This window comes from Gorilla gorilla, chromosome 5 (assembly GCF_029281585.2).
Source record: "Gorilla gorilla gorilla isolate KB3781 chromosome 5, NHGRI_mGorGor1-v2.1_pri, whole genome shotgun sequence".
Taxonomy (NCBI): Eukaryota; Metazoa; Chordata; class Mammalia; order Primates; family Hominidae; genus Gorilla; species Gorilla gorilla.
The window spans coordinates 60,443,107-60,469,124 of record NC_073229.2 but is presented as its reverse complement, the minus strand read 5'-3'; the positions used below and the strand labels follow the sequence as shown (position 1 = coordinate 60,469,124).

General features: G+C 38.8%; 1 protein-coding gene and 1 non-coding gene across 5 annotated transcripts in view; both read right to left on the bottom strand.

Moving 5' to 3' along the window:
- The window catches only part of UBR2 (ubiquitin protein ligase E3 component n-recognin 2), a 128,799-nt gene that overhangs the window by 17,686 nt on the left and 85,095 nt on the right, over positions 1-26,018 (bottom strand). For 2 of the 4 annotated variants that reach the window (XM_019029814.3, XM_019029813.4), the window contains exons 23-38: positions 24,884-24,986; positions 23,195-23,243; positions 22,621-22,775; positions 19,547-19,649; positions 17,132-17,241; positions 16,944-17,024; positions 16,445-16,623; positions 15,416-15,615; positions 12,998-13,091; positions 11,857-12,018; positions 9,764-9,867; positions 9,031-9,109; positions 5,030-5,178; positions 4,554-4,609; positions 1,400-1,496; positions 1,094-1,161 (exon numbers count right to left, since the gene is read on the bottom strand). In XM_019029814.3, the coding sequence (XP_018885359.1) occupies positions 1,094-1,161; positions 1,400-1,496; positions 4,554-4,609; positions 5,030-5,178; positions 9,031-9,109; positions 9,764-9,867; positions 11,857-12,018; positions 12,998-13,091; positions 15,416-15,615; positions 16,445-16,623; positions 16,944-17,024; positions 17,132-17,241; positions 19,547-19,649; positions 22,621-22,775; positions 23,195-23,243; positions 24,884-24,986 (1,789 nt within the window). The remainder of the gene's footprint in view (positions 1-1,093; positions 1,162-1,399; positions 1,497-4,553; positions 4,610-5,029; positions 5,179-9,030; positions 9,110-9,763; positions 9,868-11,856; positions 12,019-12,997; positions 13,092-15,415; positions 15,616-16,444; positions 16,624-16,943; positions 17,025-17,131; positions 17,242-19,546; positions 19,650-22,620; positions 22,776-23,194; positions 23,244-24,883; positions 24,987-26,018) is intronic. The other 2 variants (XM_055389634.2, XM_055389633.2) reach the window with 1 other exon arrangement.
- On the bottom strand, positions 11,007-11,113 carry LOC115935061 (U6 spliceosomal RNA). The gene has a single exon (XR_004070777.1). It is a non-coding gene; the product is annotated as a U6 spliceosomal RNA (small nuclear RNA).

Below are 26,018 nucleotides of genomic sequence, written 5' to 3'. Positions count from 1 at the left end.
AGTGTGAATGTATGTAAAAGCTGGCAGGTACACAAATGCTAGCTCTGTTGGCCTCCTGCTGTCTGCATGGCAGTATAAGTGGTGGTGGTTTTAGTTGCAGCAATGAGAACAGTAATAGCCAGCATTTATTAGGAATATATTGCTCTAAGTGCGTTACATGGATTAGCTCAATGAGTTCTGACATAGTCATATAAAGTAGGTACTAACCAACTTAAAGGGGCAGAATCTGAGGTCCAGAGAATAAAGGCACAGCACTTGGGGCTGCTGGGTGTGGCAGTACGCTCTGTACCCTGTGCAAGGGAACCCAGTTGAGGTAGGGCTGAAATTTGGCTACCCACTATTTGGATAGCTGTGTGTCTTAGCACTAGGATGTCCCAGCTCAGAGGACATACCTTTCCCTGAATTATAAGGGGCTCTCTGCTGCTAAGTAGTGTGACCACAGGGCTGTATCTGCCAGATTTTCGAAAACGTACAAAAGCACTGTATGGGCCAGCAGCAGTGCTTCTGTTGCTGTTTTTTTTTTTTTTGGATGGGGTCTTGCTCTGTCATCCAGGCTGGAGTGCAGTCGTGCAATCTTGGTCACTGCAACCTTCGCCTCCTGGGTTCAAGTGATTCTCCTGTCTCACTTTCCTGAGTAGCTGAGATTACAGGCATGTGCCACCACGCCCAGCTAATTTTTTGAATTTTTAATAGAGATAGGGTTTCACTATGTTGGCAAGGCTGCTCTCAAACTCCTGACCTCAAGTGATCTGGGGTGAGCCTCGCAAAGTGCTGGGATTACAGGCATGAGTCACCACACCTGACCCGTTGCTGGTGTTTTTATCTCTTTACAGGTTAAAAGCACAGAGAGGTTAAAATACTAACCTCAGCCATAAAGCAAAATAAGAATCAGAGGACGTCTCGATAACCAGGTCAAGTCTCTCAACTAGGTTCCTAAATATTTTCTTTTTGAGGTTCCTCATAAAAGAATTATACTCAGAAGGGGTAAGGAAATCACATAACTTCTTCCTGTCTGCCACTACACTGCTCACCAAACCTAAGGTAAAGTTACATAGTATGATGTAGAAGTCCAAACAAACTGCACAATACCCACCAATAAATGAAACATGTCAATATCTAATATGCATGGAAGTTCCTCATGGCTGTCATTAGGCACCAGTGCTACAGATTTAAAGAGAAATACATTAGCATATTTCATATGCCAACATGTTAAAATGCATATAATCTGCTTTAAATTTATCTTCTTGCAAGACACATGAGAATTTATAAGCTAGAGCTTATATATAAGAAAACCAGTACTACTAAATATTTAATTCATTATTGAGAGAAGCTGTACCATTAAAAACAAAATTTCAGAGGATGAAAAATTACAACATGTTATAAATGTATTAATACTCACATGCAAAAAGTTTACAAAAATGTCCTTGCACCACTGAAACTGATGCCACTGTCCAGTGTGCTGCGGCAAATCTCGTCAATGACCTAAGACAGTCATCCTAAAATAAACCAACACAATTAACAAAAAACCAAAATGCAAAGCAGTTCTCTTTCAGGAATGCTAGTTCAGAGCACAGCTGGATGCACAATGAAACTGCTCTAGATGGTATGGAACTAGATCTATGACATCTCAATGACATGCCTCTAACACAGGATAAATGGAATGGGAAATGTCTAAGTGTGTGCTGAATAAATGAAATCTATCTCTTTGCCACCATGTTGCTGGTTTTCTCTGGAAAAGAAAAGAATATAGAATATACGCATCTGACAGAAAGCAAGGGACACTCCCAAGATGCCAATGCAGGCCGGGTGTGGTGGCTCACACCTGTAATCCCAGCTACTCGAGAGGCTGAGGCAGGAGAATCGCTTGAACCCTGGAGGCAGAGGTTGCAGTGAGCTGAGATCACACCACTGCACTCTAGCCTGGAAAAAAGAGCGAGACTCTTATCTCAAAAAACAAATAAACAAGCCAAGATGCGGATGCAGTATTTCTCTATGTTTATCCTAAACAGATACCCTAAAACACATATCTCTTATGTTTATCCTAAAGAGATCCTCTAAAATGTGGATACTCTTCCTTAAAATGTAGAGTATCCTAAAGAGATACTCCAAATATTGGGGAAACTGTCCAAGAAGATGGTGGCACAAATGAGGGTGCCTGCAGCTATTAAAAATTGTTATGAGGACTAAGTAGCAGTAATAAGAAAACTCTTGATTTAAAGAATACAGCAGAAACAAAGCTACATGTGAGTACCAATTGTAATCAAGCATAAATATGCTAATGGAAAAAGATGGGTATGTGATAAGTTGATGACTTTTTTCTTCCTGCTTGTTTTTCATTTTCCAAATTTTCTGTAATGTTTGGTTCAATAAATATTGAGGTCCTACTATATACACTAGGTCTTCAAATAAAACCCATTCTCCCTCCTCCTGCTCTCAAAGAGCTTAAAGTTCTGGGGTGGGAAAGGAAGAAAGTGGGGAAGGAGGCAGGCATCACAGATGAGAGGTCTCTAACTTACAGTACATGGTTCAGAGGGCTTTCTAAGGGAAGGGAAAGCTTGAACAGCATCTGAAAGAGTAGCAGTCTGCTTAGGGTACTCTAGGCAGAGGAAATGGAATGTGCAAAGGCATGGGAACTAGCATTGAGGAACTGGCAGTGATTCTACAAGTCTGGACCACAGGGGTGGGAACTGGCAGGAGGTGATAATGGAGAAACAGGTTAAGAAGTTTGTAAAAGTATGAAGAATATGAACAGGATTGCTTTTGAGGAGCCCCTCTAATAACGTATTAGAGAAGAGTGAGATTCTGGGTAAAAACTGCTATGATAATCTAGGCAAGAAATAATATGGGGCTGAACCAAACAAGCAGAAGAAGGAATGGTGAGAATTTGTCAGACTCTGCTGACCAACTGAATGTGAATGCCCAGGCTAAATAATGTATCTAGGCCGGGAATGGTAGCTCATGCCTGCAGTCTCAGCATTTTGGGAGGCCAAGATGGGCAGATCACCTGAGGTCAGGAGTTTGAGACCAGCCTGGCCATCATGGTGAAACCCCATCTCTACTAAAAAACGCAAAAATTAGCTGGGCACGGTGGCATGCACCTGTAATCCCAGCTACTCGGGAGGCTGAGACAGGAGAGTCGCTTGAACCCAGGATGCAGAGGCTGCAGTGGGCCGAGATTGTGCCATTGCACTCCAGTCTGAGCAACAGAGTGAGACTCCGTCTCAAAAAAAAAAAGACTTCACTTTTCTGGTTTTTCCTGGATGAATAGTGGTGAAATTAACTAAAACAGGGACTATAGGAAGAAAAATTAATTTGGATTGAATTTTAGGTATGTGTAGGAGATCCAGGTTAAAAAAATAGGCAGAGATAACCTAGGCCTAAGATAAAGAGCTGGGTTGGAGATACACAGGTGGGGATCATTTGGATATAACTGAAATCAGAGGCATAGATGGGGCTGACCAGGGAGGAGTATTAGATGGCAGAACTCTGGAGGTTTAAAAATGACAACTGCAGGATGGAGGAGGGAGAGCGGGCTGAGAGGCAGGAGCCACAGAGGTAGAAAGAAAGCCAAGAGTGTCACAGAAATTAAGGGGAAAATGAGTTTCAGAATGAAGAAGGAATAGAGAGAAATAAAAGTTTCAGAATGAGCAATTAAGTAGAGGTTTCAAAGACAAGGGCTAAAAAATGCCCACACAAAATGATAATCAGGAGATCATTTGGTGAACTTGGAAAGAGATATTTCACAGAAGTCAGAAAGTGTTAGAAGTGGAGCCAAACTGCAGGAGTTGAAATATGAATGGTTAGCAAGAAAGTGGAGCTAGAATATACATTCTTCTGCTTCTTCTTTTTTTTTTTTAAAGATAGGATCTTGCTCTGTTGCACAGCCTAGAGTACAGGGGCACAATCATGGCTCACTGCAGCCTCAACCTCCCCAGCTCCAGTGATCTTCCCAACTCAGCCTCTTAAGTAGTTGGGACCACAGGTACATGCCACGCCACCACTCCTAGCCAATTTTAAAATTTGTGTAGAGATGAGGTCTCACTATACTGCCAGGCTGCAATTTTTTTTTTTTTTTTTTTTTTGAGATGGAGTTTCACTCTTGTTGCCCAGGCTGGAGTGCAATGGCACAATCTCAGCTCACCGCAACCTCCGCCTCCCGGGTTCAAGCGATTGTCTTGCCTCTGCCTCCTGAGTAGCTGGGACTATAGGCATGCGCCACCACGCCTGGCTAATTTTGTGTTTTTAGTAGAGACGAGGTTTCTCCATGTTGGTCAGGCTGGTCTTAAACTCCCGACCTCAGGTGATCCTCCCGCCTCGGCCTCCCAAAGTGCTGGGATTACAGGCGTGAGCCACCGCGCCCAGTCTCCTGAAGTTTATTTAAAAGAAAGATTAAACCACAAACGTTACTTTTTAATATCCTTACAGAAAATGGGTTTTTACTATGAAAGAAGTGAATGTAGTAAGTAACTACTGCAGGTCCATAAGATTAAAAGCAGCAGAACCACCTAATTTCCATGCCCCACTATCATGAACTGAATAAACTGAGAACTTACCAGCCTGCAAGGTAAAGGACCAAACAATGGTTTATCTTCATCACTCAAAATTCTTTCTACAGATTAAAGATGGTTAAAATGGTAAATGTTATGTTATGTATATTTTAATGTAATTTTCTTAAAAAGGTTAAAAAAACCCCAATCCTACAGAAAGTACAATATTGTCAAGTTTCAGAATCTTCAAAGTCATTTCACAAAAATTAAATTTGGTTACAAAGTAAAAACGAACAGTACATTCCTTCAACTGACAAGAAGCTATAACCACCACCACCACCAAGAGTTCTCTGTTGCTGTGGTTAATTTATGAACTATCAATCTAGTATTTTGTCAGTACATTACATTTCTTGCTTCTAAGTCTTTATTATTTCTTCACGTTGTTACCCACTTCAAACATTTCATTTAAAAACAAGATTCTATGCCTAATTCATATCAATGAATGCTTGTGACTTATAGAGAAACAGCTGTAAATCTCTTACCTATGCTTTGGATGGTGTATGCGCAGCTACCCCAACACATTATGGGAACACGAGGATCCTCTTCATTGGGATGAACCTTTAGTCCCACCTTGTAGGTAGCAGTTCCAAATGTCGTTAGCATTTCTTTTATGCTCTCAGAATAAGGGTTCCTGAAGTAAACAATTAGCTCAGAACAATGTGCACATATCAATCAAATGGTTCAGTTTCTTAATAGCTCTTTGCTATATTGAACTTGAACCACTTAACATATATCCAGAGATAATTGTCAGAGATAATGCAAACTGCCCCTGCCCACGAGGAGTTAGACTCTTTGACTTAGCAGGGGTGAGGCACAGGGCTGAAAACAGGGTGCTGGGCACAAGCCTACACACTATACAATGAGATCCTTGACCCTGTTTCCCATCCTGAGAACATCAGCAATGTATACCCACTTCCACAGAGATTAGTTTTTCCAGTGAACAATCCTCAGGGGAAAGTTGTTTTTACACAGACATTCGGGGGTCACCAAGCAAAAGACTGGAGGTGTCCTGATCACCTTACTGTGAGGCTTACAAGTCAGCAAGCTCCAACCTGTCCACCAGGTATCCTTATGCTCATTGCCTTATGCTTAAATAGTTATCCAAGGACTAATAAACATTTAAGGAAAGCATCAAAGAGATAAACCAAAACAAAGGAGCAGAGAAACAGAACTCAGGGAAAACAGAGACAATGTAGAAAGCAAAAAACTCATAAGAAAATTAGGTTATCAGTTCAAGAGGGGCAACAGTGAGCTAACAGAACTACCTCAAAGAAGAAAATCCAAGAGAAAATTATTTAAGAAACAACATAAAAAATTCTCAGAAATGAAGGACATGAATGTTCAGATTCAATAGGTTTACCGAACGCCTAGCAAAATGAATAAAAGAAGATTCATATACCAAGAAATATCATAGAAAATTTCGGAACACTGAAGAGATAAAGAGAGTATCTTACAGTTTTCAGAAGTAACAGAGTTACAAGCCTGGGTGCGGTGGCTCAGCATGTAATCCTAGCACTTTGGGAGGCCAAGGTGGGTGAATCACTTGAGGTCAGGAGTTCGAGACCAGCCTGGCCAACATGGTAAAACCCTGTCTCCACTAAAAATACAAAAAATGAGTGGGACATGGTGGCGCATGCCTGTAGTCCCAGCTACTTGGAAGGCTGAGGCATGAGAATCCCTTGAACCTGGGTGGCAGAGGTTGCAGTGAGCTGAGATCGTGCCACTGCACTCCATCCTGGGTGACAAGAACAACACTCTGTCTCAAAAAAGAAAAAAAAAAGTAGTAATAGAAAATAGAAGTAATAGCATAGTAATAGAGTTATAAAGGAACCAGGCATGGTGGCTCACACTTGTAATCCCAACTACTCAGGAGGCTGAGGCGGGAGGATCGCTTGAGCCCAGGAGTTCAAGGCCAACCTGGACAACATAGAACCCGTCTCTAAAAAAGTTAAAAAAAACATGTGGCTGAGTGCAGTGGCTGATGATTGTAATTGCAGCACTTTGGGAGGCCGAGGTGGGTGGATCATCTGAGGTCAGGAGTTTGAGACCAGTCTGGCCAAGATGGGGTGAAACCCCGTCTCTACTAAAAATACAAAAATTAGCCAGGTGTGGCAGCTCATGTCTGTAATCCCAGCTACTTGGGAGGCTGAGACAGGAGAATCGCTTGAATCCAGGATGCAGAGGTTGCAGTGAACTGAGATTGTGCCACTGCACTCTAGCCTGGATGACAGAGTGAGAACCTGTCTCAAAAAAACAAAAATTTACAAAGGAACAAGAATTAGAATGGTATTAATTTCTCAATGGATTAGAATTTAGTAAAATAATGCCTTCAAAATCTAGATAAAAAGTTACTTCTACCCTAGAATTCTACACCCAAACTATCAATTGAGCATATGAATAAAATAAACATATTTTCGAACATGAAAATATACCATCCAGGTATCCTTTCTTAGGAATCTGCAAAAAGAGCCAAGTACTTAAGAAAGAGGAAGATACTCAATCCAGAAAATAAGAGGAGCAGGGCCAAGAGAAGTGACAGCTGTGCCCCCTTCCTGACTGCAGGAGAACAGAGGCTGTGTAGGGGAAGGAGGGACCCAGCAACAGAAGATCATCTGACAGATCTGAGCACTTAGAAAAGTTGTTAGGAGGCCAGGTGTAGTGGCTCACGCCTGTAATCCCAGCACTTTGGGAGGCTGAGGCGGGTGGATCACCTGAGGTCAGGAGTTTGAGACCAGCCTGGGCAACATGGAGAAACCCCACCTCTACTAAAAATGCAAAAATCAGTCGGGCGTGGTAGTGCATGCCTGTAATCCCAGCTACTTGGGAGGCTGAAGCAGGAGAATTGTTTGAACATGGGAGGGGAGGCTGCAGGGAGCTGAGATCACGCCACTGCACTCCAGCCTGGGTGACAGAGTGAGACTCTGTCTCAAAAAAAAAAAAAAAAAAAAAAAAAAGAAAAAGAAAAGTTGTTAGACATTGGATAGATCTACTGCACCATTCAGAAAAAAAAAAGACAAAACAAAAAACATACATAGAAAACAAGTACATGAAAAAGACAAGGTAATTATTAACTATAAGAAAGGCAAAACTGAGTCTGGGCGACAGCGCGAGACTCCGTCTCAAAAAAAAAAAAAAAAAAAAAAGACAAAACTGTACAAGAAAGGAAATATAATTCTAATATGCAACTTGTATCAGCAGAAACACAGTTACTATAATGTAAAAACTGACAACTAGATTTAACCAAAAATTGTGGAATAATTTACCAGTCAACAGTGAAGATACTGTCTAATTAGAAATATGGAAGTAAACACTAGAAGTGACAAATAAAATGACAGGACTGGGGGAGTGTGGCAGACAGAAGATTGAAGTTTTTTCTTTTTCTTTTTTTTTTTTTTGAGATAGGGTCTTGGTCTGTCGCCCAGGCTGGAGAGCAGCGGCATGATCTTGGCTCATTGCAACCTCTGCCTCCCAAGTTCAAGCGATTCTCCTGCTTCAGCCCCCCAAGTAGCTGGGATTACAAGCGTGCACCACCACGCCTGGCTAATTTTTGTATTTTTAGTAGAGACAGGGTTTCATCATGTTGGCTAGACTGGTCTTGAATTCCTGACCTCAAGTGATCTGCCCGCCGTGGCCTCCCAAAGTGCTGGGATTATAGGCATGATGTTTTTTCTATTCAAGTCTTTAGGTCTGTATTTATTGAGTTACTTGGTACATGCCAGGCACAGCTTTCAGGTAGCTCTACGTACATTATGTCACTTTATCCTAATAACACCTATGAATTATCCTCACTTGACAGATGAGGGAATTGAGGTACACAGAGGTCAAGCAATTTGCCCAAAGTTGCACAGCTAATAAGTGGTGGTGCTGGGAACTGAATCAACCAGTCTAGCTCCAGAATCTATGCTATACCTTGTAACTAACTGGCTATGGGGTAAAATAGGGTGGAAAATATTCTGGTTTTAATCCTGGGTTACTAAGAGCTTGGTTAGGTCATTAATAGAAATTTTGAAGTCAGATGGAAGTGCGGGATTATTGGGGAGGCTGAGCAGTTTGTATTTAGAATTACTGATTAGATGTTGTCAAGGAGAGCCAGGTAAAGAAAGAGGTGTGGCAGGGGTCAGCAATGCTGACTAGGAGAGGGTGGTGAGAGTTAAACATGCCACATGGTTCTTAGATTTTTTTAATGTACTGCAATAAATACCATCATGTAATGCTTAAACTTTTTTTGTTGTCGTTGTTGAGACAGGGTCTCACTCTGTCACCCAGACTGGAATGTAGTGGTGCAATGAAGGCTCACTGCAGCCTCCACCTCTGGGGCTCACACTATCCTCCTGTCTCAGCCTCTGCTTAAACCTTACAACTAAAGATCAGTATCCTATAACATTTTGCTCCCTCACTTGCCAAATCATATTCTTCCTAACTGCTGACTTAATCATTCATTTCAAATGGGTCAAATATTAAAGGAGTAAAATAATATACTCACTTAGGACGAAAATCAGGCCTGAACCCTTCAGGGAGCTGTAATTCATCCACATTTTCTGAATTCTTTGTAGAGGCATTATCTATAGAAACAGGCATTTTATACTATTATTCAATAGATGACAATATTCCTAAAAGTACAGCCATATAGGTCAAAGAAATCAAAAACAAAAGGAAAAAAATTCCCTAATAAAAACTGGCATAACAACCATATGAAGTATGAAAACATTATTGCTCTAGTTGACCAAGGCCCTTTCTTAACTATGCTTTTCCTTATAGTACAGCCACTAAAACAAAAACAAGAGTAGCTATTCTGTTTCTATGAAAACCAATGATATAAATCCTGTTCATACTACGTTCCCACAAGGTCATAAGTGCAGTGCATGGTCTATGAAACTTGGGAAGCCTTTGGTAATGCCAACAGTAAGGTGAGTTAGCCCACCGAGAACTAAAGCTAGCTCTGCAACACTCAGTTACATCTCCCCCACCTCCAGAAGCTCTTCAATAAAATGGGGGAATAAGTGAGAAGTGTTTATTAGAAACTTCACATGAGCTTGTGTGTTTAAGGAATAAGGAGTAATGCAGTAAAGTCAAATTTAGTTTATTAAGACAAGGAAAATTAGAATGAGTCAAAATTTTAAATGGGAGGTTTCACTTTTAAACAACTTCTTCTGGAAACACATTTTTTGATGACCTCAGACTTTAGGGAAAAATGAAAACAGGTTACCAGAACTTACTAGGAGTACTTTCTTCTTTCCTAAGAAACTGTAATGCTTTTATTTGCTGAGATATTGTTCTAATCCACTGAGTCAGATTTGGTTGGTCTGAAAAATTTAACCTGCTAGAAAAGATTATAGAGAGTATTTAGTGTTTTATTATTGTTCCTTAAGATACAAAAGACTCCTTAAATGATCACAGGCATATTTTAGACACACTCTAAATATTAAAAACAAAAAGGATAAGGGAAAATTTGTTGCATTAAAAAAAATCAGGATATTGGCCAATGGAAATGAATATATTATTTGTCAATATGATGGTAATAACACTGTGTATTAAAAATCTCACTCTTCAGTATTGGAATTTGCTAGAATTTCTTAAGTATCATAATCACCATCACTATTAATATCTACCAAGTGCTTACTATGTTACAAGCACTTAGTAAAGAATTTTACTGTAAATATCTTATGGTATTAGACTTAATCCTCAAAATATCCCTACATTTTGTTTCAGGTTGTATTATTATTTGCATAGGTTGTATTCCTATATTTTGTAATAGGTTTTATTATTGTCCCCATTTTACAGATGAGGAAACTGAGGTTTAGAGCTATGTAACTTGACTAAGGCCAAATAAAGGACAAAGCTAGCATTCAAACTTGGCTCTGTCAGATTCCAAAGCCTGTGTTCTTTTTATGATTGTATTCGAATATGACTAAACCATAATTGAATCTCATGGGCAAAACCCAAATAGTGGACCAATAAACTGACAGATGAAATCCAACAAGGGTGATTTCTTCTTATACACAGTTAATCCTCCATCTAACAATAATTAATTTCTTTATCAGTTCAAATGCAGATAAGTCAGTACCATGATATTCTTTTATAATTAAAAAGCATGAGCTTACACTCAAATCTACTAATATTTTAAGAACATTTTGTGGTAGCATAGACTAAGAACACCAAAGTTTGAACTCCTAAAACTGACAAGAAAAAACTGACTTTGCTTTGAACTGAATCCAAATAATGCAGAAATGGATCATTTATACTCACATAACTTAGTATTTGTACATGCAAGGTAGATAGCATAATTCTACATTGAGAAATGAAGTTCAGATTTGAATAGCAGACATTATCAAATTCATACTTGAAATGAGTATGTCCAATACTCGTAACTAAAAGCATCCAAAAAACTGTGAAGTTACAGAAATTTTCCATTTTCTTTTCTTATTTTTTTTAGTCTGCTAGACAAATTCTAAAAGAGCTAAAAATATGGAACACTTCACGAATTTGTGTGTCATCCTTGTGAAAGAGCCATGCTTATCTTCTCTTTATCGTTCCAATTTTAGTATATGTGCTGCTGAAGCAAGCACTTATTTTATTTTTGAGACAGGGTCTTGCTCTGTCACTCAGGCTGAAGTGCAATGGCATGATCAAAGCTCACTGCAGCCTTGACCCAAGCGAGCCTCCCACCTGAGTCTCTGAAGTAGCTGGGACTATAGGAATATGCCGCTACATCCAGCTAACTTTTTATTTTTTGTACAGACAGGGTCTCACTATGTTGCCCAGGCTGGTCTTGAACTCCTGGGCTCAAATGATCCTTTCATCTTGGCCTCCCAAAGTGCTAGGATTATAGATGTGAGCCACAACGCCCAGCTGAGATTTTTCCATTTAAAATATACCAACAGATTTTCACTTTTTTGCCTGGTTCTTAAAACTATGAATGGCCAGTACAGCAAAAAGTTTTATTCGATTTTTAGACTGTCCTATAAAGTCAGTTTGAGTTGTTCCATCTCCCTCTACCAGTTTACTGAGCATCTCTTGAAAAGTGTATGGGAGATATTAAAAGTTGGGTCCCTAGAAATAAACCAGATACTTGGTTTTCATAAATACATAGGAATTTTATAGCTTAGAAACTGTTAAATTTTCACCTGTTCCTCTCTAAAAACTAAAATCACATTCCACAGGTCTGCTAGAAGAAAATGACTAGAGTTTGGAAAGTATCTGGAAAACACTATGCAATTGCCTAGACTAAGTTTTCCTCCCTGATTTATTATTTCATTATCTTCAAAGCAAACTATTGCTTTGTAATAGGTTGTCATGAGCCAAAACTTACTTGTTAAAAATATTTCTTGGAGGAAGCAGCAGAGGAATAACAGTATTACTCAAGCATTCACAAAGGGGGCAAAGGAATTCTCCGTTTTCTACATCATAGCTTGTATGTAAGCGTAATCTCTGTTGCCTTCGCTGTTCTTTAGCTTGAACGGAATCAAAATACCTTTACAATTAGAGAACATGAGGTATCAAAACAATGGTAATTTATATAAATGACAGCCACAAGCTTCAACATTTAAAATAATTTGTTTCCACAAATAGTTCAAAAATGAAAATCTTAAACTAAATTATTTTTAACATGATTTTTGAGTGATTTTAAAAATCCAAATGGATTAAAAGTTCTAAAACAGTAAAATAAAAAAAAAGACTGCCATGTAAAAAAGCATCCACAAAGCAGCAACAAAAATTTCTTGGTGCCATTGTTCTCTTGCCACTTCCCCAAGGCTGGTGGCTATTTGTTTTGTTGTTGTTGTTGTTGTTGTTTTTGAGATGGAGTCTTGCTCTGTCGCCCAGGCTGGAGTGCAGTTGCACGATCTTGGTTCACTGCAACCTCCACCTCCCACATTCAAGCAATTCTCCCGTCTCAGCCTCCCAAGTAGCTGGGACTACAACGTGGTGGCTAGTTGTTAGGGGTAGTTCATGATAACTGGGTGAGCATAGTTCTAGAATAATAGTATTATTGATTTGTTGGTTTTGTAGAAGCATAGGAAACACCAAGGTAGAACAAATTCAGGACATCTCATCACAGGGAGCCATTATAATTTTGGGAAGTAACAAAGCAAGTACTAACATCTATGGAATCAAAAGTTGTCCACCCTGGACCCAAAGAAAGACAACATTACCCTTCTAGAGTTTATCCTACTGTAAAAACCCTTTTCTTCATCCACAGACTGATACAGATCCACTTCCTTCTTTGGAAGATATAGAAGAGACTTGGATATAAAGCTAAATTAAAAAACATATCTGACATATACTTTACATCTACGACAAGGCAAATAACTTTTGTTATTTATTAGGCAATGATACGGATTTTTTCAACTTTTTAGTTCTTTTCCTTTTTTCTAGAATGAAATTTCCTCTATTTAAAAAATATTGAGCCCTTAGATAAACTTCTCTTGACAAATATTAAGAATATACATTACCTTTGCCAACAATGGGCATGCATAATGTGCCCACAGCTACTAGTGTGTGTTCCACAAGACAGATCAGGGTGCATGAATAATGGATCATATTTTTCTGCATTACAAAACAAAACAAAACAAAACAAAACAAAAGTGAAGCATTTAATTTTCCTATAACAAATGTGTAACTTTAAATTGTAAAATCCTTGATAAAGACTTGAAATTTGAAATGAAATGCTAGTTTATTCCTCTGAGATACCAATAATTTATGCAACACCTTGGATTATTTAGAAAGTAGGACTCTAATTTTCACCATCCACAGCAAATTAATTAAACATTCTCAAATTGTTAAACTGAAATTAGAACTATGAATTTAAATATATCCAATCTTTTGAACATTTCACACTTTCAGGGTGCTGAGATATTCCAATTCCTCCCATTGTACCCTGAGCTCCAGGTAAAAGAGCTACTCTCTTCATGGGGCTGCCTCATGTGCGTTCAGGGCAGCTGGGTTAAAACGATCGCTAATAAAAAATGTTTTGGCAGTAATGGGGCGCCCCCTAGAGGACAGACTGCCTAACAACACTCATACAGCAAATAATCAAATCAGAGCCAAAGTGACAACAAAAAATCTAAGCACAGACCAGGTCAGATGGGGGAAAAAAAAGTAATTCAGAGTCTTCTGTCCTGGTGCTAATTTTTATATTCAAAGGGGATGAAAAATCATGAGAAACAAGATGGATGTCTGGCTTCTTTTGGAATTTTTGAATTCTTTATATAAATTAGTATAATCTTCGAAATTTCCTAACACTCTAGAAAGAACTACTTTTAATTTGCTTCAATAGTTTTAATTTGCTTTAACACTAGAACAGTGCAAATGTCAAAGCATTAAGAAAATCCACTTATAGCCAGCTAATGCTTTTTCTTCAGGAAGTAATAAATAAAATTAGCAACTTTGTCTTTGGCCTGGAATGAAATTTATAAAGCACCTAGTTTAAATATCTTTTTTTTTTTTAAGACAGTCTCGCTTTGTCGCCCAGATTGGAGTGCAGTGGCGCGATCTCGACTCACTGCAAGCTCTGCTTCCTGGGTTCACGCCATTCTCCTGCCTCAGCCTCCCGAGTAGCAGGTAACTGCCACCACACCTGGCTAACTTTTTTTTGTATTTTTTAGTAGAGATGGGGTTTCACTGTGTTAGCCAGGATGGTCTTGATCTCCTGACCTTGTGATCTGCCTGCCTTGGCCTCCCAGAGTGCTGGGATTACAGGCGTGAGCCACTGCACCTGGCCTTTTTTTTTTTTTTTTTTTAAACAAACAAACAAAAAACCACACAGGGTCTCACTCCGTTGCCCAGGCTGGAGGGCAGTGGTGCAATCTCGGCTCACTGCAATCTCTGCCTCCCAGGTTCAAGCAATTCTCATGCCTCAGCCTCTTGAGTAGCTGGGACTACAGGCGTGTGCCACCAAATTCGGCTAGTTTTTTTTTTTGTACTATTAGTAGAGATGGGGTTTCGCCATGTTGGCCAGGCTGGTCTTGAACTCCTGACCTCAGGTGATCCACCCGCCTCGGCCTCCCAAATTGCTGGGATTACAGGCATGAGCCACCATACCCAGCCTAAATGACCATTTTTAAAGATGAAGCAGACCAACCTTTCATAAGTAGGATGCAAAGACTTTCTTTATAGAGAGAAGGCAACTCTAAAAGTGGGCTCTCAAACCTCCTTTCACGCTGCAGTGTGAAAGGCACTGGTTAAAGCAGTGCTCTGGGAATTCCCAAGACACAGTTCCTACTCTCAAGAAGTTTACTGGGTATCGCTGAAGCACACGCACACAGAGCACAACCTACAAGCAGAGAAATAAATGTGTCTGTGGTGGACAAAATCATGTGCAGACTGGATCTCCCTGCTTTACTCCCTCAGTTGCTGAAAGAGGGCCCTCAACTGTCCTGCACGGTAATCTGTATCCCAAGAATCTGCTTTCTGGGGAACCCGATCTGTGGTGGTATTACTATTCTAAATCAATTTGGCTCAAGGATTGCCTCTTACATAGGTAACGCTCCATCACTGTTCTCAGGAGATTCCACTCAGGCTCTATCAATAAGACAAAACAATTATTATTTTGGTGTGTCAACAAATGACCAGGACTTTGCAAGTGCACTGAAGGATGGAAAAGACTGTGAAATGCCAAAGTATGTAATGTTACATCACAAAGAAAAGCTTTTCTTTGAATCCCTGCTATTTATCAGCTATGTGATTCAGGTACAACTTTCTGGAGTGGTTCCACATCTGCCAAGTGGGGAATTCCTGCCTAAGTTACCTGCCAAAGATACCATCCAAGTCTATGGAGTTATTTTTAGGTTTAAAAAATCTCAACGTATCACCAACCACATTAACTGGCAGTTGTTATTAAAAGGGAAGATGAGGATCTAGCTATGACTTACCTGGATCTTGAATAAATTTACTTCTGTTTTTTGATAATACAGTTGATCTCTGAACAAATGCTGCCAAGACCATTGCCCTGCTTTCCACTTTAACTTCTTGCTCCTCTTGACACAATATACATGTAACGAATTGTCTTTGTTCAGGAACCTGAGTTTGTGCGGGGCCCAGTGCTGTAAGTGTCATATCTGAAGCCACAGGGCTGCAATACAAAGGTTATGAATATAATTAATGATCCCAAAACTTTCTATATAATCACAAAATAGCAGACTACAGGTACTGTATGTGTGTGTGTGTATGTGTGTGTGTGTGTGTGTGTATATATATATATATATTTATTTATTTATTTATTTTTTGAGACAGAGTCTTGCTCTGTCACCCAGGCTGGGGTGAGTGGCACAATCTCGGCTCACTGCAACCTCCGCCTTGCAGGTTCAAGCAATTCTCCTGCCTCAGCCTCCTGAGTAGCTGGGATTATAGGCATGCACCACGACGCCCGGCTAATTTTTTTTTTTTTTTTGTATTTTTAGTAGAGATGGGGTTTCACCATGTTGGTCAGGCTGGTCTCGAACTCCTGACCTTGTGATCCGCCCGCCTTGGCCTCCCGAAGTGCTGGGATTACAGGCGTGAGCCACCACGCACGGCCAGGAATGTATATATTTAACACATGGTTTTGATAACTTGGATTGTCAAGTCTTTGGTATGTATCAAAATCATCTCCTTTAATCCTCACAGTAATCTAATCTTCAACACAGATGTCATACACTCTAGGTAACTGAGTGTAGTGTACTCATTCTTTCATGAATGTCCAAGGTCTTCTGCAGAAAATACCCTACCAGGTGTACACAGGACTTACCATATCTACATTCAGAGATTTCTAAGATTAAATCTTCTAAATGGAGGTCACAAAATTTACCTATGAATTCTACTAAATTACTTTAGGATTAAAAGTATACTTACAAGGAGAAAAAGCAACACTGCCCCTAGTTGGGAAAAACTTGTCAAGAGATTATTATTATTATTTTTTTTACCTATTATCAAGAACAGCAGAGGTTGAGGCATCCAGTTCTAATGTCTGCTGAAAGAGTTCTTTGTTTTCATCAATAAAATGCCGCTGCATTTCAGACATCTGAGCCATGATCTTTTCTCTGCGCAGTCTGGCAATCTCTGCTTTTCTCTTCCTCTCAGCTTTGTCTTTGTCCCTTGAACTCTGAAATTATGCTCCATTCAATTAGACGCTAAAACCCACATTTTTTTCCAAAGCAGAAATATCTTCACTGTCAATACCAATTAAAAAACTATTCTATAATCTCACTTATTTAAATAAGAGAAAAGACTCTTAAACTGACCTGTTTTAAAGAAAAAAAGCAGCAGACAAAAAATTGCTACAACAAATAGAGATAAATAGTGGCATATTTCTTGGAATTTAAATGTTGTGAGTAACTGGCAACTTAATGTAGATAAATTTATTTTGTTGATACTGAACTTGCTGTAATTTTTTAGTATTATCACACTTTTTACTGTTTATACCTCTTCCATTATGGTTCCTTCTGTCTCTGCCACGGGACTGGTAGGTGAACTCTCCCTCATCTTTTTAACAGCATTAAAAGTCTACAAAAAAAAAAAGTATCAGTATCCTGTATGAAATATCATCACAATGTACACATAACAAATATTCAATATTTCTCACAAAAAGCAGAGGAATGTGGAAATTTTACCTTCAATATCCACCGAATCATGTCTTTGTGGACTTCTAGGTAGGGAGCATTTTGTAGTGTTTCCAGCATAGCTAGTATGCTAGGAGAATTTTTTGGCGCTTCACCAGGTTCTACGGCAGAAAAATAAAAGGCACAATAACAATAGCTAACACTTCATAGTACTTATTCCTACGCACAGGAACATAAATGCAGTTGCTTATAACACCTATTGCCCATAATTTGATTATGGCTCTACCAAAATAGAGATTTTCAATACTTCTTGAGAATGTGACATATTTGTCTTTTACAAACAAGTTGCCAACAACTAGAATTCTTTAAGGATTCAAAAGTGACTTTTTATAGCAAATGATTATTTTAACATCCCTTTAGCAAAATTACATACAAATTCAGCTAAAAATAAGTGGTGTCTCAGATTTTACAGGTCTAAAAATAAATTAGCATTAAGAGGTGCATATATGCACAAATATGTTTATTTGCTCTGACCATTGACTTTAATAAAAACTAGATTCAGAATAAAATGAATTTCTTCTCCTAGGAATTCATGGTTTGTTTATTTGAATATAAGAGTCAAGTCCATATTTTCTATTAGTCTGTAGCCAGAAAGTTCAACTATTGATTTTCTTGATTTTGGTGCTGCCATTCTGGAAAAATGTCCCTTTTTCCTAAGAGGGGAAGAGATTGACCTGTGTGATCTTTAATATTCTATCACATCTAAAACTCTGTGGCATGCATTAGAGATGTGACTCTAGATAAGGGAGAGGTTTCTTTGGAAATAAATCGTGTGTCTTAATTATGTAGAATGTCTAAAGACAAGTTAAGAGTAATGTTGAGGGAAAATGATGATTGTTTAATAAGAAGGAAAGAGAAAGTAAGAGAGAACCTAATTTTTTTTTTTTTTTTTGAGACAGAGTCTCACTCTGTCGCCCAGGCGGGAGGGAGTGCAGTGGTGTAATCTCGGGTCACTGCAACCTCCACCTCCTGGGTTCAAGCGATTTTCCTGCCTCAGCCTCCCGAGTAGCTGGGATTACAGGCGCCCGCCAGCATGCCCGGTTAATTTTTGTATTTTTGGTAGAGACAGGGTTTCATCATGTTGGCCAGGTTGGTCTCGAACTCTTGACCTCAGGTGATTCATCCACCTCGGTCTCCCAAAGTGCTGGGATTACAGGAGTGAGCCACCGTGCCTGGCCAAGAACCTAACATTTTATAGTGATGAGTGAATGAAATTAGGGAGTATTCTGTGTGGTTATTCTAAAATAAACACACCAGAAACAAAGAAAGCAAAAACAACAGTATTAATCCAAAGAAACAATATGGCAGAGAAAAAGAATAGGTAAAAACTGGCATCCAAGAATAAAGCCTTCAGTGGGAAAAGGTGGTTTCTCCTCTTTCTCTCATTTACTTGGATGAGGGCAAAAAGGAAAACTAGAGATCTAGCAGCAAACAAAATTACTTCCTCCTTGTCCCCTGGTAGTATAATTCTCACAGTTATCGTTTAGGAAGAAATGGCACTGAACACAGTTACAGAAATAATCCTTTTCAATCAAAGCATTTATAAACTCCTATCATAGCACCATCAATTCATTTAAAAACACCTCAGCAAATGGCTGACTACAGGTCTGTGGCAGGGAAAGTACAAGATGAGCTTGGGCATCTTTTGGGCTGGAAAGTGAGGTGGTACTCAAATACAAATGGGGCTGGGTGAAAAGGACACAGAAGCTGACTAAATAAACTCCCACTGACCAAAATGGGCATAATTTGAGCATCAAAAGGAATACTCATTATAAGTGACTATAAAACACTGAATAAAAATCCATGAATAATATTTAAAAAAACTCTAAACAAAAAACATTCAAAGTTGCCACAATTGCAGGTAACTATCAGACCAATGGCTGGTTCTGAAAATTAGTAAATGAAAAGCTTTTCTTTGAGACATGAAATATTATGTCTACAACAAATGGTTCAAGAAAGTATGTAAATATAAAAGCAAATATAGCAAACTACTGAATCTAGGGAGCAGGTATATGAATGTTTACTGGACAATTCTTTCAACTTGTCTATATGTTTGAAATTTTTAAAATAAAAAGCTAGAAAAACTCCCTGGCCTTCTTTTAAAAAGTCACATTTCTTTATATGAAATGACAATCTAATCCCCTATAATTTTTTTTATTTTCAATACTGTAGAATCTTATTTACCACAGCTGACTGTAACTTTGAACTTAGCCCTAGACATTTTTATAAAAATGTATCAGGGTTTAATACAGTACCTTTACTACACAGATGAGTACATATAGCCTCAAATGTTTGGATTAAATATTACCCTTTTAGAATCCATATGATCAAATAAAAGAGGTTATTAAGTGATTTCTTAAAATCATTTATATCTTGAGTTAGTTTAGTAAAAAGATATATACATACTTGATATCTTCTGAGTGAAGGTAAATGTTACTACATGCTCTTCCGTGACATTCTCTAAATGTTGTTTTTCTTCTTGTAGTGCCATGCCAATTAAATGTAACACCTTGAATAAATGTTTTGTAACTTTTAGTAAAAATTTAAAAAATCAAGTACATATTTTAATAAGAAATAGGAAAAAAGAATTATTGAAAAAGATAAATCAAACTATGAAATACTAAATGCAATTAAAAACAATTTGAAGTACTAATTTTTTTTTTCTTTTTTTTTTTTTTGAGATGGAGTTTTGCCCTGTTACCCAGGCTCACTGCAACCTCTGCCTCCCAGGTTCAAGTGATTCTCTTGCCTCAGCCTCCCCAGTAGCTGGGACTACAAACGTGCCCCACCATGCCCAGCTAATTTTTGTACTTTTAGTAGAGATGGGGTTTCACCATGTTGGCCAGGCTGGTCTTGAACTCCTGACCTCAAGTGATCCGCCCACCTTGGCCTCCCAAAGTGCTGGGATTAAAGGCGTGAGCCACCATGCCCGGCCTTGAAGTACTAATTTTTATTAAATGAAAAGACTGAGGTTTATTTTCTAACAAACAATTATTGGCAAGAAAAACAAAATTTTCTACTTCAATGAGGAAGAAATTTCAATTGCAAATCCTCAGGGTAAGCTAAAATTACCACCAGCTGTGACCAGCAATTCACATAATATGTAAGTTTTATTCTATACCTATACTACAGACTTAAAAAAACCTTCCAAGAATCAGTGGTCAAGTAATTATAAAGCTAAACGTATCCCCCATGTAATTATCCAGTCTATGACACTACCTAATTTCTCTAAGGACTAAATCTTCATCATCTGAGAAAGACAAACTTTTATCTCTAATGCCTTATCATTTATAAACTTTATAGTTCTTCAGTGTATCTCACAAAATATTCCTGACCAGACTTCTAGAGACTGTATCAACCTATTTGTTTTTTTACTGCTCTTATCCCATGCCCAAGTTTTTTTGTTTTTTGAGATGGAGTCTCCCTCTGTTGCCCAGGCTAGAGTGCAGTGGCACAATATTGGCTCACTGCAACCTCCGCCTCCCAGTTTCCAGTGATTCTCCTGAGCCCTCCTGAGTAGCTGGGATTATAAGCATGTGCCATGACGATTGGCTAATTTTTTTATTTTTAGTAGAGACGGGGTTTTACCATGTTGTACAGGCTGGTCTTGAACTCCCGACCCCAAGTGATCTACCCGCCTTGGCCTCCCAAAGTGTTAGGATTACAGGGGTAAGCCACTGTGCCGGGCCCACACCCCAGATTTTGAAGGAGATATGTGTGTGATGTCTCTGTATCTTTCCCTTCACATGGGATGACTGTGGTTGTCAGAGACTTGGAAGAACTAGGTGACATAAAGCAAGTGTACATGTAAGGTAAATATTGTTCACACCTCTTTTCTCCATTATTTCCCACAAATCTTTTGTTCATGTAATGCTGACAGTACACGACAGCTAGTACAGCTGTACTAGTAACGAGCTAGTACACAGCAGCTCCATGCTTTTACACTTTAAATATGCTTATAGATAAATAGGAGGGCATTATAAGAATACACACATCTTAGCCAGTGAGACAAAAAGAAAGAATGATAGCTACTCAGCCTCCCGAGGAGGGCTCCAAAATTTGAATCTGAATCCTGGTTTTACTGCTTTCAAGCTATTAATATATACCCTAAGTGAACGCCTCTGAGCCCAAGTCATCATCTTTAGCCTTGGGGAAAAAAAGCTTCCCTCTAGAGTTCTGAGGATTACAAATACTGTAGGCAGAGTGCTTAGCATGGCCAGGCACGGTGGCTCACGCCTTGTAATCCTAGCACTTTGGGAGGCCGAGGTGAGTGGATCACCTGACGCTGGGAGTTCGAGACTAGCCTGGCCAACATGGTGAAACCCTGTCTCTACTAAAAATACAAAAAATTAGCTGGGCTTCGTGACAGGCACCTGTACTCCCAACTACTTGGGAGGCTGAGGCAGGAGAATTGCTTGAACCCAGGAGGCAGAAGTTGCAGTGAGCCAAGATCACACCATTGTACTCCAGCCTGGGTGACAAGAACAAAACTGTCTCCAAAAAAAAAAAAAAAAAAAAAAGGGCTTAGCATGGAATAAGGCATAAAGTAGGCATTCTATTTAATGAATAATTGTTATATCACTTAGTAGATTAATATGGGAAGTTAATGGAACCTCATTGAAACTTGGCTTCCTCATCTAACAATGAGAAAAAAGTTGTATCTATTCATGGGGTGTTGTGTGAATTCAATGAGATAGTGTACGAACGGCTTACATTAAAACTATAAAGTAAAATACAAACAAGGGGCTGGGCATAGTGGTTCACGCATGTAATCCCAATACTTGGGGAGGCCAAGGGGGGAGGATTGCTTGAGTCTGGGAGTTTGAGACCAGCCTGGGAAGATGGCAAAACTGTCTCTACCAAAAATGCAGAAATTAGGCAGATGTTGTGATGCATGCCTGTAATCCCAGGTACTTGGGATACTGAGGTGGAGGGATCACTTGAACCCAGAAGGCAGAGGTTGCAGTGAGCCAAGATTGCACCACTGCACTCCAGCTTCCTGGGTGACCACGCCAGATCCTGTCTCAAAAACACAAAAACAAAAATAACACAAACAAGGTTCCAGACTTGCCACTTAACTAGCTATAGGACTGTAAGTCTATGAGTGTCAGTTTCTTCAACTACAAAATAAGGATATGGATGATTCAAAAAAAATTTTTGTTTTGGAAAATAATTAGATTAGAAACATATATAAAAGATAACACATTATATCAATATCAGAGTACTACATATATAAAGACAAGGACCAATCTAGGAGAGAACAACTGCCCAGTGGGACTGAGGTAATAACAACCATGTGGTATAAAAAAATCTGTCTGGCACTTGTTTTTACTGTCAGACACAAAAGCAGTAACAATATATTCAAGTTAGGAAAACACAATACATTTCGGCCTAGTTTTCCTGTGTATAGATACAGACAAGAATATTTTGCTTGTACTATAAAATACTAAAATATAAATAATAAATGTCTTCAAACCTACCCTTTGCAGCATGGACTCTGACCAGGCATATCCATTATGTTCCACAGCCCATTGCAGAATTGTTCCCATGATGCACAACATGACATCTGACTGCAAAATGTTAACCAGGCTTGCAAACAGAGGGCAGAATGGAGGCAACACCGGAGGTGGGAGTGCTGAAAATACAGTTGTTATTATTGGTTTCTTTTACAGAACATGCTTTAGAAACTATCTCTTTGTTACTTTTGATAGTTTTAACTCAAAGAATATTCATTAACACACACCTTAAAGCTATTATTTTACATTCTCAAGGTCAAATGCATAAAAAAAGCCACATAAGTAGCAGCAGTACAGAAGAAAGTCTATCTTTTCCCCTAGAAAGGTCTTAAGATCTGAGATAACATCAACCCAGAGGACTTAGCACAAACTATTTGTATGTTAACATATTTATTATTCCTCTGAATAGGAGGTTGTTCACTAGGAAAGCTTACATTTAAATATTCATTCCACCAAGGACAATCATCAGAGTTAACAGAAAACAATGTTTAGCAAGTAAAAAAGATGGGCAAGACATTTTCAGAAAGATTAGAAATACCTGCATCTTCTCTATTTTGTCTTTTCAATTTCCGTTGCGCTTCTTCTGCCTAATAAAAAATAAAGTTATTTGGACCGGGAATTAGTAATGCCCACCACCACACCTGGTTAATTTTTATATTTTTAGTAGAGATGGGGTTTCACTATGTTGGCCAGGCTGGTCTTCAACTCCTGACCTTGTGATCTGCCCACCTCAGCCTCCCAAAGTGCTGGGATTACAGGCATGAGCCAATGTGTCTGGCCAAGGATGAACATCTAAAATCAGAAAATAACACAACAGAGGCCGGGGCGTGGCAGCTCACACCTGTAATCCCAGCACTTTGGGAGGCCAAGACAGGTGGATCACCTGAGGTCAGGAGTTCGAGAGCAGCCTGGCCAACGCGGAGAATCCCCATCTCTACTAAAAATACAAAAATTGGCCGGGCGTGGTGGCACACACCTGTAATCCTAGCTACTCAGGAGTCTGGGGCAGGATAATTGCTTGAACCTGGGAGGCAGGGGCTGTAGTGAGCCGAGGTCTGCACTCCAGCCTGGGTAACAGAGTGAGACCCTATCTCAAAAAAAAAATAAAAAAAATAAAAAAGATATCTATCCTTAAGTTCTAGTCCTCCCCAAATGGATACATCAAGGTTAATTTTTTTTTTTTTAACTAAAAGAATCTCCAAACGAGTTCTCTATTACTTTAAATTAGAAGGGAAACATGTACTTAAATAAGTACAAACTTATTTAAGTTTGAACTCTATGACTTCATCAAAAACTAAATAAAAGCTTTATGTTTAAGTTTTATTTAATGCTGTTTATTGAAAAACCATTTTAAGAGAAGACTGCTAAAAGGCAGATTTTTTTTTTTTTTTTTTTTTTGAGTTACGGTCTCACTCCCATCATCCAAGCTGGAATGCAGTGGTGCAATCATAGCTCACTGCAGTCTTGACCTCCTGGGCTCAAGTGATCCTCCTATCTCAGCCTCCTGAGTAGCTGGGACGAGAAGTGCATGACACCATGCCTGGCTAATTTTTGTATTTTTAGTAGATGTGGGATTTCAACATGTTGGCCAGGCTGATCTCGAACTCCTGAGCTCAAGCTATCTGCCCGCCTCAGCCTCCCAAAGTGCTGGGATTACATGCCCCACCAAAAAGGCAAAATTTAATTACCTAGGAATGATTAGAAAAGCTCCATGAATCTCTATGAAAAAGTGTTAAATAATACCAATTCTGAAATGTGCATAAAATGGATTAACTGATTATAATACAGGTTGAAAATTTGTTTTAAAAAACTATACCCATATATGTATAGGTATGTATTATATAGATCTTATATACATATGTACAAAACGCTAGGGGGAAACTCCAAAATGTTAGGTGAGGGTATTTTAAGTAATTTCTACTTTCTTCTTTATATTTTCCAAATTCCCTACAATAAAAATGTATCATTTTTCAATCTGCAAAAGCAGTAAAAAAGTTGTTTAGGAAAAAAAAATTCAAGCCAGATACAGTGGTGCATGCCTGTAATCTCATCTACTCAAGAGGCTGAGGTGGGAGAATTGCTTGAGCCCAGGAGTTTGAGGTTGCAATGCTCTATAATGGCATTGTGAATAGCCACTAAACTCTAGCCTGAGCAACATGGTGAAACCTCATCTCTTAAGAAAAACAATGCAATCCTTCCCTGCTACATTTTTAATTTTCCCAATTACCTTGGACTGTTCTGCCCTTGAAAAGTGATAGAAATACAAGTTGAACTCTTTGGCACATTCTGGTTTCAGTTCATACATGCCTCGTCCTGTTAATCCAGGTTTCCTGTGAAAGAAAGGACCTTAGAATATTATTACCAAAGCCATACACTAATTTATGAGAGATAGTCTTGGATATTAGAACAAGAAAGCAGAGCTCTCATATACTGCTGGTGGGTGTTAAGCTACAACTATTTTCAGTGGGTTGATTTGGCAATCTAAATCCGAGTTCTACACGCATGTTTTATTTAGCATGCCCACTTGGAATTTATCCTAAAAAGACAAGTGAACGTGATGGACACTGCAGTGGCAACAATTAAAAAGTCTAATAACGTGAAATAACAAATTACAACATCTCCAAACAACTGAACACCATTAACAGTGATGATAATTTCTCTATTTTCACATGTAAAGACTTCTGTGTTGTTTTATTAAGCAGAAAAAAGCAGGTACACTATTGGGGTTTAGAAAACTTTCCTAAGCAAGTTATAAAACCCAGAAGCCAATTGAGACAGAGTTTTAAAAACAGAAGGTTAAAAAACAAGGGACAGACTGGAAGAAAGTACTGTGATGTATTAAATAAGAATTGACATTTCTAATATATAATACTTTTGGAACAATAAGATAGGGACAAACAACCATAAAGAAAAATGCATTAAAGTATGAAAAAACAAACGGCCAATAAACACATGAAAAGAAGCTCAACTTCACTGTTAACTAGAGTAACGCAAATTAAAATAAGGTACTAAAAGACTGCTCATATTAAAGTGTTGACAAAGTTGCAGGTCACTCTTTATACACTTCTAGTCAGAGTGTAAATCGAGGACTTTTTTGGGAAGGCAATTAGGAGGTATGTACCAAAATGTAATACAAGCTTTCATTTTGATCTAGCTAATCCTCAAAGAAACACTTTCACAGTCAAAGATACACTTGTTAATGCTGTATGTACAAGGATTTTCAATATTTGTTTATAAGAGAAAATCTGGAAGCTATGTATTATAGGGAAGAGGTTAGATACATTACAGTACATGACTACAAGGAAGTGAGAAAGGGCCTGGCACCATAGCTCATGCCAGTAATCTCAGCACTTTGAGAGGCC